The following is a 16,864-nucleotide window of genomic DNA, read 5'->3' as shown; positions in this document are numbered from 1 at the left end:
AAAAACTCAGGGCCCTAATCATTAGGTCTGCTTGTAGCCTTTAATGTATCTAAAGTAACATTTTTCACTCTTACGGACTTTGCACTATTTTTATGGAACACAATTGCGCCATCTGCTGGAACTGCAATACTTTAAGAATTACACTGCTGACAAACGTGTGACAGTGTGTAATTTGGGACAGAAAAATTACATTTAGCTAATGCACATCTGTTAGTTTAGGAAATAGTGTCCTTCAGAGCAATTACTTTCCCCAAAATATTGAGTTCTCATTGTTATACTAACACAGTATAGATGTGCTCCAAGGTGTATTTATAAAGTACAATCTTTTAATACAGTAATTTGTAAACATGAAAAGACGTGCATGCCTGCTCTGAAGCTAGTTACAAAGACAAAAGTTTGAGATTAGGCTGTTTAGTCAAGGATAGCTGTGGAAAGCTTTCCACCTGAAAACTGAAAACGTGTTTGTAATTATGACAGTAACAGAAGCAACTCAAAATAATATATATTTTTTGTATTGCTCTTAAAAAAAAAAAAAAAACTTCAGTGACAAATTAGATTACCTCAGAACTTCAAATGTCAAATTGTTTGAATTTACTAAATTTCTTATAGTATTTCTAAATTTATCACAATTAGAGTTTTATAGTTATGAATAGAAAAAAAAAAACTGCTTGCGAACATACTAGCGATGTGGTGGGAAGACAGTAGTACAAGCAACACAGACAACAAAATATGTAATATCAGATAAATATCTTGTGTTTCAGTTCAAAATAATATTATTATTTTAAATCGTCAGTATCATTGTCAACTTAACGATTTTAAACACGGGGCAAAGGTTTTCCTTTGCGGTTCAAATAAAGTTCCTCAAAGCAGGTATTTTCAAAGAGCCACACTGTAACACTATCGCACAGAAACTGCTGAACACACAATAAATAAGCTGCTTTTGAGGGATACAATTAAGGAGACAATATAGAGTAAACTAACAAGCAACATATTCCCGAGACAACACACAACTTCAGTACAGTGTCTGGTTTTACCATTCAGAACTACAGATTTCAGTTTGCATATGCTGTGAATGCTGGGTACAAGCATAAATACATCAAACATAATTAACAGATATGTTATATATTAATTTTGAGAGGTTTTGGAAATATTCTGAATCATAAGGAAAATGTATGAAAGTGAGATATGAAAATCAATGCATCTTTACTTGCCCGCTTGTAGCTTGAAAATGATGACTCAAACACGCCCCCCGGTGGTTTTGTAGAAATTGTAACAAATTGTAATTTTAAATAGGTTATGCTTGTAGCTTTCACATTTTATCCAGCATTAGTCTTCTTGTAAATAGCATCAGATTGCAGTAGGCTGGTGTTTATAGCATTTATTGACCATCTGTGCTGTCACACAGTATCAGACACAATTTCTGCAGACTGTATTGTTTATATTATACGTTACAAAAAAAAGTGTTGGCCTTAAGAGATTAGGAAATGTTTAAGTAAATTAAAACAATAAAGTAGTTTGGCCATGTCTTTGCTGACTAACAATGAGGCTTAGGAAAGTAGAAATGTTTTATTGTGGAATTGATGTTAACTTAATTCGGGGGCGTGTGAACCAGGGCTTCGCTGTTTCCTGTCTCTCATTATTGACTCCCTATTTAAACCCAGTCACAGCTCAGCTCTTTCTCTTGCATTAGTTTTTTCCTCCTCCTCACTTTTTTCATATGCCTCTTGCCTCTGTGTCGGTCCCCTCTTGAGGGATAGTGATTCTCACTTCCCCGAACCTAGAGTTCCCTTAACTCCACAGGTTCTTCATGCGGTCAGAAGGGATCACCAGACACACTATTCTTTCACAGCTCATGTGCTTTATCTTGCCTCATGAAAGAAGGCTCTGTCTTACTTCCTCCTTTATCCTCCCGTAACTAACAATTATTTGTGTTCTTTCAGATTATCTTTTCTTACTTACGTCAAAGCTTCGTATGAGCCGTTCCGTCCTCTGAGGGTTGAACCCGGTCGCTAACTGGGACCCAGTCACGAGGCCGAGTCTATAACGAGAAGTCAGAGGACTCTCTGTTATCAGGGGCCCGGAGGCTGATAGGGCCAGCCTCGACTTCATAGGGAAGGCTCTCTCGATTGGAGTCCTGCCCGTCCTTTTCTCTCTCTCTCCGCTGCTCTAGAGGCCAAGCCTCGAATCGTTGCAAAACACTTCCTTCGTCTCGCAACCCTGGTTCCCGCCCCGTGAATTTAATGTTATCCAATTCATGTAGGATTTAATATGCGCGAACATTCTGAAAAATAGGATATTCAAATATGACCTATATTAACACAATTAAAACACTTAGCAATAAATAACTTCTAGTAACTACTTCTTGCTCTTAATTGTATTATTCTTGCTCTTAATTGTATTATTACTTGTACTGTAACACTTGAAATGTATTTGCTTACAATTGTAAGTCGCCCTGGATAAGGGTGTCTGCTAAGAAATAAATAATAATAATAGTAGTACTTAGGAAGTGTATTTTTTAAAAAAAATGTTTTCCTACAAATTTATATTTAGGTATATTTCCTATAAATCGATATAGTTTCAGCACTATACCCAATATAAGCTATCGTGGTGGGATGTTTACTATAATGGAAATAAATCATGTTTTTTTAATATATTTTTTATTATTATTATTATTATTATTATTATCAAAAAATCTCAGAAAACACATGCACAGCAAGGAGCATTTCACCTTAAAGGGGAAGTCAGTTTCTCTAGACTTGCTAACTTTTTCTACCTCCCACCTTCCATGGATTGGCCGGTGCGCACCAAATCACACCAGCGTCCAGCCTTTGCTCTGTTCAGAACCACAACACGGGGGATCTGGCAGGACGCCACACAGGCACGGTTTGCACATTGCCTTCCATTTCTTTTTAGCGTTCATCAAAATTGGGCCCTTTGGGTCTAGGAATGTTTTGATCCCTCCGAGTGTGATGCGCAATTAAGATTCAGTACAGAGTAAAAAATACGGTTATTAATGTGTTCTTTTTCAAACGAACCTGTTACTGTTGTCATTCACCATAACGTTGCGAAATGAGCGAAATAAATCCATCAGCTGCAGTTGTTGGGTCCCAGTGATGGGAATGTGTGGGTTTGATGAAAGGATGGTACCTCACAGAGTGTCTACTGCAAGCTGTGTAAGGTCACATCACAGTCATACTCAAAGATCATGGTAGAGCAGTTCCTTCGACAGTGAATCATTTATTTCCTGACTGACAAGAATCAAGATTTTAATGCTCTTTTTTCATCTAAACAGTCAATGACAGGTTTGAAAACACAGTTCCATGAACCAGGGATGAACTTTATAATAGATTATGCATTTCTGTCCTGCAAGCCTCCGTTATGGGTCCATATCAGAAACTCACACATATAGACTGACATTGGTATTGCTGTTGATATTAATGATGTGTTTTGTGTAAAAATGAATCTGCAGCTGTGCTGATCACAGAATGGATATTTGTTTGTTATTGCTCCTTTCTTCTGGTTTCAGGTGAATAAAGCATGTGGACATCCAAGTAGAAAACCAGGACACTCTTCAGGTGGTCAGCTGGAGGACAACAAACGTGATCTCACCCTTAAAGCACCGCAGCGAGAGAGTGAAGAGACACTAGCCAGCAGAAGAAAGTAAGAAATATTTTCATTCACTTTAAAACACTCGGAACAAACATAAAAAACATATGAGACCATTTTTTCCCCCTCATTACACTATGTCCTGTTATCAGGCTAGTACCCTGTTATCAGACAAATCACGGTATATTATCTTAAGTTACTTGCTGCACAGGAGGCGTGTGAGAAAAAAACCAAAAAAAAACAGAAAGCTGTATTGCTTTAAAGGGAATATTTATATGTCTTAAAGTTTTTACAAAAATAATCATTGCATGCAAATTTCTCTTATTCCGATATATTGCTTTGCTTTCTGGCTGTAGTTTGAACATTAAAATGATTATGCATCACCCTCCTGTCACACTCCACATGGTGAACACGTTAACTGGCCTGCTTTTGCACCAATCTTCACCAATTTGGCTGTAATGCCTGCCGGGTGTCTGAAGTGCGATACAGTATGTCTCAGTATTATAACTAGGGCTTCTGTTTTTGAGTTTATGTAAAAAAAAAATTGGGGTGGCGAGAGGGCTTTCGCGTTTTATATACTGTATCAAATTACTGTTTTCCGTTACTTTCTAAAATTATTAACACGACAGTGCTTGCACACTTCATGTACCTTCTTTCCTTTGCTGTCTTCCACAATTAAATCCTTATGGTCACAGGCACATTCTTCTGGGATTTCTGCATGTTTAGGCATTTTTTTACATTTCGCCACAAATTGCAATTCTGTTTTATATTCCACAAGCTTGTAAATACTCCCTACAGAACTGTAATATGTAATAAAATAAAACTGAAATAAATCTTGCAAGCAAGAACAATCCTCCTCTCTAGTATTGTAATCTCGTTTTAAATCTCACACGCATGTTACAATCCCCTAATAGGATTGTGTTGCCACTCATCATTTGGGGTGGGTATTCAGAACGAATCAATGCGAGATACAAGTCAGGACATTGCCAACTTGTTTTGTAGGTTACTGTATTTTATTTTTACAGGGAAAGGGGTCAAGTCAAGTAACCATTTCCAGTGTTTTTCTGGTGTTTATTAGATATGCAACGATTTCATTTTTTTTTTTTTATCGGTTAAAACCAAAAATCCGAAGCCCTAGTTATAACATAAAGCAAAATAAATAAGAATAATATATAAAAATAAAAATAAATAGATTTTTCAGTTTTTTTCCAGTTGCCAATATACCGTAAAAACAGTAGCCCACTACAGGGAGCTATTTTAATGTTCATATAGCTTTCATGAGAGACAGTATTGGTGGCACTATTGACACTGCTGCACATCTCCATCTCCCTGCAGTATGAGGCAGCAAATCATTCCAGAAAATAAACACTCTGCAGACTTGGCACAGTTAACAAGTTCCGTCCATGGTTTCCCAACACCATATTTGTCTCAACTCCTGTAAATGCCACCTTTATGAAAACACAGTATTTGAGTCCTGGTAAAAAAAGAAAAAAAAAATGTGCACCAGTACTGGGATTAATATGCTTTAGCTTGTGTTGTACTGTGCTTTAGGTGTAGTACTTTAATTACTAGATTGTTTTATTCGTTGCCTTGCAGAGAGTTCATCAGCAGTCTGAGGCTCTACAGGACATTCTATGGTGGGCTGGCTGACCAGCTCTGTGTAAGTGAATTGGCTGCTGCTGATGGCTTATCATGTTGGAATGGAGCAGATGTAGTTAAGAGGTAGGTTTGTTTCTAAAATTAAAATGTTGACTTGCCATCACTAGTATTTATAAACAAGCCACCGCATCTTTGACTTTATATTTTACCATAGAAAAAAAAAAAGTAACTTACAGTGTACGTTATTCCTTTTTTGAAACATCTTTCTTTTTGTATCTGTATGCACTAGACAATATGCCAGATAGAAGTGTTGTAATCTGCAAGACTCACAAACAGCCTTTTCATCTTGCTAGACTGCTGTGACATTTACGGTTTTTTCACATAAAGTGTCAGGAAGCACAGGTGACAAATACATGCATCTCATGGGTTACCTGTATCTTGAAGCCCTTTGAAAATATTCACTCGCACTCAATTCAGATTTCCAATTGCTTTGCACTATAGGTAGGTTTCTTTTTTTATTTTGAAGGGATTCATACAATACACTGTATATAAACAGCAATAAGAGGTTCATTATACAGCAGCTTGCTTTATTATCATATATTAGGTAAAATTGAGGTACATGATCATTTCATATTCAAGAACAACTTCGCTTCAAAGTTCGTATTGTTATGCTGTAACAAAATACATGCCCTGGTGTAACAGGACGGTGGTTACATTCTTCAACCAAAGGATGGGTTTTTGGCTCAGAGCCACTAACACCACTTCCTTTGGCGTTCACCTGCAAGTGCTGTAAAATCATGTGTTATAAGTAGCTGTCATCAGGATGCTCTGCATTTGCTAAAATGTGCGGTGTGTTTTAGTCTATGCATTTAAACAGTTCAACCTTTCTAGCCTGTCACTTTGTGTTCCTGCATTCATTTGCCTTAGTCGTTTCATAAACAGATCTGCAGACAAATAAAGGTATGCTGTGCTTGTTGTTATCTGGGTTAAATGTGATCTCGAATAAGTTTGAATTGGGGTCAAAAATGAAATGCTTCCCGGACACATACATGTTCTACAACACAGATTGCACTTGTAAATTCAACTATCTGGACTTGACTTGTCTGACTCATTATATCTGGAAGCATTAGAAGACAGTACAGTGAGGTTGAAGTAATTGTGCCTAGACTTTTATAGTTTTAAATGGTTCTGCAAGATAGAAGGCTTTTAGTACAAATTAACTGGGGATTGTGAAGAACTTTTATTACCGTATGCAATTTGCACAAAAATAATGGGACACATACGACAATCAATTTACAAAAAAAGTGTGTTACATATTATAAATGTTTGCGAAATGTTTGTAGGGTTGTTCATCTTTAGTGGGAGCTTATCCTAGACTTTTCAATAAAAAGCATTATGCCAGTTATCAAACATATGGTTTACATTAGTGAATGAGCTGTTGCTGCTTCTGCAAACCTCACATTTATTTCAAGCAGGGACCCTTTCCTTGAGGGATTGATAAACACACAAAAAAGATTATCAGTTATTCATTCTCTCTCTGCTGCTAAATCCTTTACTAGAGCATGGTATCGTGCCAGAGTACGGTATGCCTCGGAACATGAAACAGACTATAACAGCTTTGTATTTGATCAATTTGTCATACTGTCCAGATTAGGCTGTGTTCTACCTTCCAGAAATACAAGAAAATACGTTTAGCAATTGGATTCATCTTGGTTCTTTTAGCTTTTGACAGTCCTCTATTGAATGGGGTACTAGAGACTTACTGTGCTAATAAGCTTTTTTCCTGTCTCATTTGCTTACTAATAAGAACATTTAATTTATTGTTTTGTCAAAATACAAATGAGCACTCTCCCAGGGAGTTTTGTTAGTTATTTTTTTCTTATTGAATACAGACATACATTTTCTGTTGTGCTTACTATTTACATTGCAGAGAAAGAAAGCACTTCTTTAAAAAAACAGTGAATGTGAAGTAAGCCTTCAACCACCCTGGAAGTACGTTATACAAATATTTCTCATTTATCAGACCGGGAAATGGTAATATACAGTACAGTTATAATTCTGTTGGCTTCCTTAAGAAAATGTGTGTGTGAAATAATGTACAGATATAGCCAAATGTTTTGCATCACCTTGAATTTTAGGATTGAGAGGTTTTTTTTACTATATGAACATCATTTAGATCTTTTATTTAACATCATGTAATCAATAAACTACAAAATGATATCGCAAAAGTCTACCGGAAGCCATAATAGTAGTACAGTATTTCGTGCTAGATTGTTTTTAAATTTGTCAGTTTTCTGTTAAGTATATGGAAAACTATAAAGCGGTATGTAATTCAATCTATTAACATAACATTATATAGCAGGTTTTATTTCATTAGTTAATTCTATAGGGTGATGCAATACATTTGGCCATAGTTATAATGTAGGCCAGTGTTTCTCAACGGGGGTGCTACCGCCCCCCAGGCGGCGTTCTGAAGCCAAAGGGGGACGTTTACATCCAAGAGTTCGGGAGGGGGGCTTTTACATCCAAGAGGACAGGAGGGGGGCGTTTACATCCAAGAGGACAGGAGGGGGGCGTTTTAGCTAAAAAGGGGGGCGTTGTGTATTCTTATTTAAAATTCTAAGGAAACTTATTTTAAAATACCGATTAGCTACTGTCACAAAGACGGCCAGAGTGGGTGGCGTCAGACCAGAAGCAGGAAGTAAATAAACAGAGACTTGGGGTTTTGGTGGAGCTGAGCGAATGGTTTCGCTCAGCATTTAATAAAACAGCACAGAAAATAAAAGGTTTGAACAGACAAAAACACGGGACACGGCACTACACGCCAAAATAAAAAGACAAACAAAACGTACTAAACACTTAACAAACGGTGCACGGAGAGACAAACAAACACGGTGAGTACAAACACTGGCGCTTTGCCACAGCTACTTACACACAATGTGTTTTGGAATCGGTTCCAAATAAATAGAAAAAAAAAAACTTGAGATACATAAAACATGTTTTGCAAAGGAAAAATATTTGACACTGTACATATGATATGATCTATAAACAATGCATCTTTTGCCATGTTTATGGATCCGATCCCATATTCTGCAATCTATGAAATCGCCCTGTGTAATTAAAGTTAACAAAATAATCAATAATCTCCAATTTGCAGAGTAACAGTTTTATTACAACAGCAAAAGCCATACAAAGCTTACAATTAAAACAAATCTTTAACCACATGGTATGTGCAAATAGGTCAGTGTATGTTAGGATCCCAAGCCGAAATACAACCTCATCGGCTTGGGGTTAAATTACAGAAGATTCACTTTACCCAAAGCGTTTTCATCACTTCATGTAAAAGTGAGACTCAATTATTCTCCAGGGAAATAAATATAATAAAAAAAACCAAAAAAACTTTAAACCCTGTTATTGCTGTAATAAATATTTTGCAGACCTTTTTTTCTAAGTGTGAAGATGTCAATTATAGTTATCAAATGTATTTTTGACAGAAATTAATGTTTTAATAATCAGTTTTACTTAAAACATAATAGTACTCACTGGAACCGGATCCCCGATATTTGTATCCGGTTCGTCAGGAACCGGGTTCCGATTTCAAAGGAACCGGTTCGCATATCTCTGTTACTGCTATCCACACCATGGCGCAAGCAAAGAAGATATGTCGGCAGTGTTCCATAATAATAAACATTTTATGTATGTATCTACATGTTGATTGTACCATGGCTGGGGTTTAATTATTTTTGTTTAATGAATTATTTCTCTGTAATTCTCAGAACTAGTGGAATTAAATGTAATTAATAATTTATGTTAATTAAACGGCATTGTTAATCGCCAGTAATTCTTATTTTTATTTTTTATTTTCTGTGGCAACGGGGCGATGACTAAGCTCAGCTGATCCTTAGGGGGCGTTGTCATGAAAAAGGTTGAGAAACACTGATGTAGGCTAAGTAACATTTCATCAAGCCTTGTTGACGAGATGCTAACTCGTATGTTTTATACACAATGGTACTTGAATAAAAACTTGCTTTGTGAGTTCAAATCCTTCGCCTGAGGCTTCAGTCTTATTTCCCAAACAGCTATAGGATTTGTTCAAGACAAAAATCAGTTAATTGAGTTTGCTGTAATTTCTATGCTTAAGTAATCAATCCCACTGAGCTTTTCTTATAAACCCATTTCCTGACCTCTCTATTGAGGGCTAGTATACCCTTTAATTTTTTTTATATATATATAGATTAGATATGGGGTGTTTTTTGGATTTTATGACACTTCAGAAAGGAAAATATGCATCATGCATATCAAACTATTATCCTTTTTTCATGAATTGGTATTTTTTTTAGCTTCTCTTAGCTTCATGCAGTGGGTCAGGGTGAAAATGGTAAATGCAAATGAAATGGTGTGTACAGAATCTAGGGAAAGGCATTTTCGCCTATATAAAACCTCTTTGTTTGTTTAATGTACCACATTTTTCTGACCATACATGGTGTCAGTCTCTGTTAGTAGGACCTCTACAAAAATGCTTCTCTGTACACTAAATATCTTATTATACTAAATGAATTCTAGTTATCTTACGTTTGAGATGTGATGGCATTCCTGGTTACTATCTCTGGTGTTACAGTATCTGGTGGTTATCAGATATAAGTCATGTTCATTGTGCAAGGAAAAGGGCAGTAGCTACAGCGTTAATACCACACTCATATGTCTTTGCTTGTCATGCAGTCTAGAGTCAGACAGCTGTTACAAAACCATCTACTTACTGCTTGCTAAGACTTAACATAGTTGACAGCTATTAAATGCTAATAATGGGAATCTATGAAAAAACATTAACAGGTTAATTTCCTCCTTGCGGTCATCTTTTCTCATATGAAATCATTCCTCATTAAGCGAGTGTTTGATTCAGTCCTCTATTGACATTTCCATCTGGTGAATTAATTATGGAAAGCTCTGCTCGATAAAAAAAAAAAAAGTAAGAACCTGTTTTCACTATGCATGAACGACAGATATAAAGAAACGGAGCAAAACATTTAGCAGACTCCGACTGAAATATATGGGACAAGATGTTTGACCACCTATACAACTTTAATGTACATATTTTATAATATACTGTACAGTATTTTAAGGCACCATAAAAATGGCCCAAATGGTCCACATGGCCTGTAAATTGATATTTATATAAACACACACACACACACACACACACACACACATATATATATATATATATATATATATATATATATATGTAGTCAAATCTTAGTGGGGAGGTTGCTATTGAAGTGACACGATTGATCTACTATGTGAACTTGTACCTAGTGGGTTGGGTCACATGGCCCTGATCACACTGCTTGCCTTGACATAACTTGGCATACACTCGACAAGGTGCTGGAAGGTGTCTTGAGGGATGTTTTTCATTTATATTTCAAGTGAGTGGTGCAGAGATCTAGACGGGATCAAGATGAAACCTGCTCAATTGGATTGAGATCCGGGCTTGTGGTGGCCGTGGAAGAAGCCTGAAGTCTCTCTCATGCTCTCTCAAACCACTTGTGCACAATTCTGGCACAATGAACTTTTTTAATGGACTTGAACCATAACAGTGTTGGAATAAACTGCTTTATAGTGCTGCAGGGATTTCATGTCACATCATATAATCAACCTAATGTGCCTCTCGAATACAGAGCAAAGCCGAACTGAATCAGGTAGACAGGTCCTAATAATGTGTTCAGGAAGTGTATTTCTCTCTGACATACATAAATACATACTGTGTGGTAGAAGGATGCACATTACTGCAGGTACTACTAGAATGAATATTATTAATAGGGCTGAACCATTTGATAACATGTTCTAGCACAATGTGAAGCTGTCTGTTTAATCTGTTACAGCACTGGTACTGGTTAACCTCACCAGCTGTACACCATCACACAGACATTGATATTCACCACAGACAGAAGCAGATCATTTACTTTGTCGTACTGCCACCAATATTAACCAGGAAAACTGGAAAATGTAGTATTTCTTTGCACTTTCTTTCATTTTTTGATACACCCATATATTTCTGGGAAATATGACATCAAATAGAAACTAAAAATAAAGAGCCTAATATAAGTATAGCATTTACAGTGTGATTATTAGACTATAGCGATGAATGTAATTATTTTCCGCACTAGTTCCCTAGTGTGCTACTGAGTAATAGGAATTACCTCTCTTTCTGTCTGTCTGTGTGTCTGATGAGTCCCAAGCATTTTTTTTCTTATATCCTCTCAGTGATTTGATGTTTTTGGTCTACTTGAAAAAAAAAAAGAAACATTGCATATTTTCAACTCAGTGCCTGTCTTTGAACAGCAGGGGGAGCTGTATGCCTTTAGTTAAATGTTTATATTTGATTTACAAAAACTGTGGTGCACTAAAAGAAAATATCCTTGTACTACCTTTCGAATGGTGGTGATGCAGTTTATTGGGAATTGTTATTGGGATTTCTGTGTCAGTTCAGACATACATGACAACCATAGGCGTAATTTACACAGGGGACATGTCCCCCTCACTTTTTCATTATTTCAAATAGAATAATCTTTATTATTTATGAATGCATCAGCTACAGAAACTGCCCCCCACACACTTTTGCCACTGGTGTCAACAGTAATTCTCATTTGTCTCTATAGAGACATTGGAAATATAATTGTTCCAGTAAAAGTTATTGGTGTAAAAAAGTTATATTTGAATTAAAGACATTTCTTGTTGTTGTCCAGTTTGTCTATTTTTGTCTATCTTTTTGTAACGATGCACACTATGATACACACTGTTTTCCTGTAAATGGACTAGTCATCCATTTATGTTAAAATATAAAAACAAATGAAAACGGTTTTAATAATTAGAATTGTACAAGTGTCTGCTTTACTTACAGTAGTATAAGTGTTATCAATTTACAGAATTTACAGAACAATAAAAAAAGAAGTAAAAAGGCTTTAATGAAATGAAAACGGTTTTGAATGAAATTATTGATTTTTCGTTTTTACGAAAGTAAAAAGGTGCAGATGTCAAGAAGCAAAATTCCATAGAAATGAAACCATCTCCACCAGAAACAACACAGGAAGTCTGTTTTAAGCCATGCCTGACAAGCATGTTGAAATGAACAGCAAGAGTTAGTTAGATGTTCAATGAAAAACTTGCAGACAGTGAGATGTGTACTAAGATTGATTGAGTTGAAACTCTCTCTCTCTCTCTCTCTCTCTCTCTCTCTCTCTCTCTCTCTCTCTCTCTCTCTCTCTCTCTCTATATATATATATATATATATATATATATATATATATATATATATATATACACACATTGGTTTGTTGTGACCAGAGCAATTCATCAGAATCATTATAAGCACATTAAACCATTAACCATCAATTCTTAAAAAAACCCAAAAAACAAAAAAAAAACTAAATTCAGAGCTCCTTTTGAAATTGGATACCCTGGTTTCTGTTTGCCTGTTGCCCTTTCAGCATTATAAAAAAAACTGCATTTCACATAATGTGGTGCTGCTTGTGGATGTTGCATTATCCACCCTTGTGTTTAACCTTAAAAAAAAAAAAAAAACAGGGTCCTTAGTGACTGACCTCGTAAAGGCCCACTGCTTGGAGTGCAGGTTTAGTCGTACACGTAAGGTTTGAATCCTGTTTCTGCTAAGTTGCCAATTTTGGCTGTGGGCCCACAGGTAGCTGTGAATTAGCTTTGCAATTCTGCTGTTGATTGTTCACCTCACTCATACTTCACTAACCCCTACTGGTCAGACTTCACTGGCCAGGCCACTCCTTCAGGGTTTAGTATTTTGGTAATTGAGCCGAAAGAGATGTGTGTTAATTGAACTGAAAAGGGCCAGTTCTGGTCACCACAGTACAAAAGGGACATTGTGGCACTTTTTGAGAGTTTTGAGATCATTCAGCTACCGGGAACCGCATGAGCTTAAATGGGCTGATTGGCCTCCTTTTGTTCTTACCTTTTCTTATGTTCTTAAACAGTTTGTGAAACGTATTGCATGAAGCATGATTCCCCAGCATGTTGCATTCCTAGTAAAAGAGTTGAATTGAAATCTAGCTTTGTTTCTGTACAAACCTTGTGATTGCCCATACTAGTTATCATAAAGAAGAATTCTGTATTTGAAGTCTGATTCAGCAACTCAGGTCATTGGTGGTTATTATATGATCCCTACTAAAAAGACAATCTAAGGGTCATGCTGTTAATCGCCCCAATAGTACAAATTTCAGACTGCATTTAATTAATATGTATGGATGCTCACTGGCACCACAGATGGTATCTAGTAATAATATAATAATTATCGGTAAGGTTGTATTTTTTTCACGGTTTTCACGGATTTCATGATTTCCGTGAAATTAAACCATTACTGTGAAATATGTGTATACCCTGAAAATTCCCCTTCCTGAAAGTATAGTGTAAACATACATATTTTGTATCACTTAAAATAAATACAGCTTTATTTGTTATTCAATGAGATACTCTAATGAACAGATTAATCAAATGATACAGGTGGTATAGTATTTGACTATTTCTGCAAAGCATGTAATTAATTACTAATGCTACAGAGTAGGTGATAATTGTGCTGATGGTGTGATTTTAGATTTTCAGTTTTTCATTTAAATATATCAATTATTTGACAAGCATAGTACAGCGAGATGTGAAGCTTTAAGGACTGTTCCAACAGGTGTTTTGAACAGTTAAACAAAACAGTTGAACATGTTTCATGAAATGCAAACTTGATTTTAATGAATAAAAATGGGCTTTAAAAACATACCTCAACAAAACTTTATTTTCACTCACCAGGTAGGACAGCAGCACTAGTGTGCACACTACAGGAGAATCTGTTGTAGCTTCTGTTCTTAAAATAGCAGAGATGTTCTGATTCTAGAGCACGCATCATGATTTTAAAGCATTGTTGGCTGTTTCCATGGTGACATAGCTGACCTATTTAGAAAAGTTTCACCTTCCACAGCTCTGCCCTTTACCTGACAGCAAGATAAATGAGTGTTATCCAGAAAGGACATGTACGCACATGTGCGTTTCTGATTGTCAGGTTCTTCTGATTGCTTACAGAAATGTATATTTACTTTAACCTGCAATAACAATAATGCAGCCATTCCATTCACTGATTGGCTAAATACAAGAGTAATTCCCCTGAAAAAACAAGAGCTCTATCTACAAGTCCTATTCAACATCACATAATTCAGCCACTGAAGGACAGAAATATGCTTTAATATGCTGTTTTCAGTCTACTGATTTTGTAACATGTCCCCAAAGACTAGCCTCTTATCTAGCCATCTAATCATTCTAAAAAAAATGTAACATATCTATTGTTTTATGAATGGGAAAAGAATCACAGACATAATAGGTTAATTGGAGAGCTGAGCTTCTTTTGGGGATGTATTATTTCCAGTAGTTTTATAGCAATTTACTGTATAGAAATTATAAAGAAATCACTAACCTGTAGTATATTGGTTTGTTGTTACGTAAAGAAAATCAATGATAATGTATTTCTGTTTCAAGGATAAACTAGAACTTGCAAATGTGTAGGTCCCTACCTGTAACACTATTGCGGAAGCACAATATCAAAGCTTGACGTACCTGTGCAGGTGCCTGCCCTGCCCCTAGCTAATGCTACAGGTATATCCAGTGGCAAGATGCACCTGCTCTTCCCATTTTCTTCTTCCGACTTCCATGGAAGCTGTTGTTAGCACTATGCCTTTTCTTGTGATGAGATCGTTCTTATACTGCTTGTTTTTGTGCTATCATTGCCTCAAATTATTTTGCTAATAAATGTAGAGAAGCCACAGGCTGTACTTTCAGGAGTAAACGTTGGTAAATCTCACATTCGCCTAGGGTGAATTGTTTACCCAACAGTTTAAAACTCTTACTACTTACTTGCTACTAGTGAGTTACTTGTGCTCTCTTGCTTCTCTTTTCAGGTCTCTGTATCTTTGGAGTGGATTCCATTGGCGTAAAGTGAAACTCATTCCCATTAGTGGTCAAGTTAAGACTGCAGAGGCAGTAACAAAACAGTAATTGTGTTTTGTTAAGAATTTACTTTCCAAGGGTTGCACTGTGCCTGACTATCTCTGCTCTAAACAAATTTTCTCTGTTTCAAACGCACTTGGTTATACTTTGGTATGCTCCATCAGTTCTCTTGCATACCGACTTCGCTGATCCCCGCAGCTTGCACACTGTTACCTTGAGCATTTTGAATGGTACCTTTTGGTAATTTATAAGCTATTTTTGAGTTTGTTAATATTTGGCATATACTCTACAGTACGAATTCAGCTTTCACTTTCTAGTGAACTGCTACATTTGTACTCCTCTTCCAGACTTTTATTTCAGTATTATGGGCTTAGGTCATAAAAAAACTGCCCCCCACAGTCCCTCACAATCTGTGTGTTCCCTATCTTGACATGTAATGTCACTTAATGATCATTTTAAGCAATTTAGTCAACCTCCTTCTGTTTCACAGAAGGGGAAGGCCAAGGCTTCCTTGGAGACCACTGCTGCAGGAATGATTTTTACCTGGTATCTGGATTGCATACACCAGGTTCCAGGGGTGCAATCCACTCTGTATGGTGCTTTCCCCCCAAGCTCAGGGCTCTCTTTGGGGTTCTGTCAAGTCAGATATTACTCCCTCGCAAGGGTCCTGCAAGGCAGATGTCTGGTCATCGCCACACACCTTCACCAAGTTCTACAGGCTGATGGTCCCTGCATAAGTGACATCTCATCCTATTGTAACCTTGGTTCTCTAAAAGGGATCAGTATAACTTACCATGCTCTTCTCTACGCATGCCCTAGCCAGTGACATGGAAAAAACGAGAAGCTGTTCAGGCACGTCCAGCTTTGATAGGTGCTTCAGTGATAGGCAGGGAATGACCCATTCGTAAGTGACACTGATACAATATGTAACCCAACATTCTCCAACTAATAAGTTGATGTTATTATTCATATTGGTGGTACTAAAATATTCTGCTTTGTAGGAGTTTTTAAATGTTGAATTTTTTTCCATTTAGACACAACAATTAGCATGTTTATTTCTAGTTTATATTTGCATTTGCCTTGCGGTCATATTTTATTTTCTTCTTTTATTTTTCTTCATTAATGTCAGCTTCACATTCAATTATACTTTTGCTGTCAAGGAAAATCTTTGTTCCATTTTCTAATAAAAACTTCAATGGTCAATGGTCATTAAACTTGATCATGAAGTTTATGAACCAAGAATATGGAAGATAAAGTGTATACACCTGTATAATGTTGAACAAAAAATGCACACAGTAAAACACTTACCAACTAATAAAATATATCTATTAGCATAATGATTTGTGAGAGCACACTTGCTAGATTTTCTGTGAAACACAAATATTTCAATTTGCTTAAACAAATCATCAAATAGAAATAAATTGAACCTGAGCCACAAAGAATAAGGGAAAGTGCACCAAACAAGACAAACAACTGGCTAAATCCTTTTAAAATCTTTTTTTTTTTTTTTATAGACAGTATTGAATAGACAGTGATAGTGATAAATGATATAAAGGCACATGTAAACTATTATTTATCACCATAAATCATTGTAAAAAAAGGTATTCTACAAGGGGCATAATGGATCTACTGTGTAAAAACAAGTTCAATT

At 36.3% G+C, this 16,864-nt stretch overlaps 1 protein-coding gene across 2 annotated transcripts in view; it reads left to right on the top strand.

The window, feature by feature from the left end:
* LOC117407350 (glypican-5-like) overlaps positions 1-16,864 on the top strand; it is a 201,419-nt gene that overhangs the window by 55,596 nt on the left and 128,959 nt on the right. For both annotated transcript variants that reach the window (XM_034012293.3, XM_059029300.1), the window contains exons 4-5: positions 3,527-3,660; positions 5,203-5,328. In XM_034012293.3, coding sequence (XP_033868184.2) covers positions 3,527-3,660; positions 5,203-5,328 — 260 coding nt within the window. The remainder of the gene's footprint in view (positions 1-3,526; positions 3,661-5,202; positions 5,329-16,864) is intronic.

Source organism: Acipenser ruthenus, chromosome 8 (genome assembly GCF_902713425.1).
Source record: "Acipenser ruthenus chromosome 8, fAciRut3.2 maternal haplotype, whole genome shotgun sequence".
Taxonomy (NCBI): Eukaryota; Metazoa; Chordata; class Actinopteri; order Acipenseriformes; family Acipenseridae; genus Acipenser; species Acipenser ruthenus.
The sequence above is the reverse complement of the archived record's forward strand: the minus strand, read 5'-3'. Positions and strand labels throughout refer to the sequence as shown.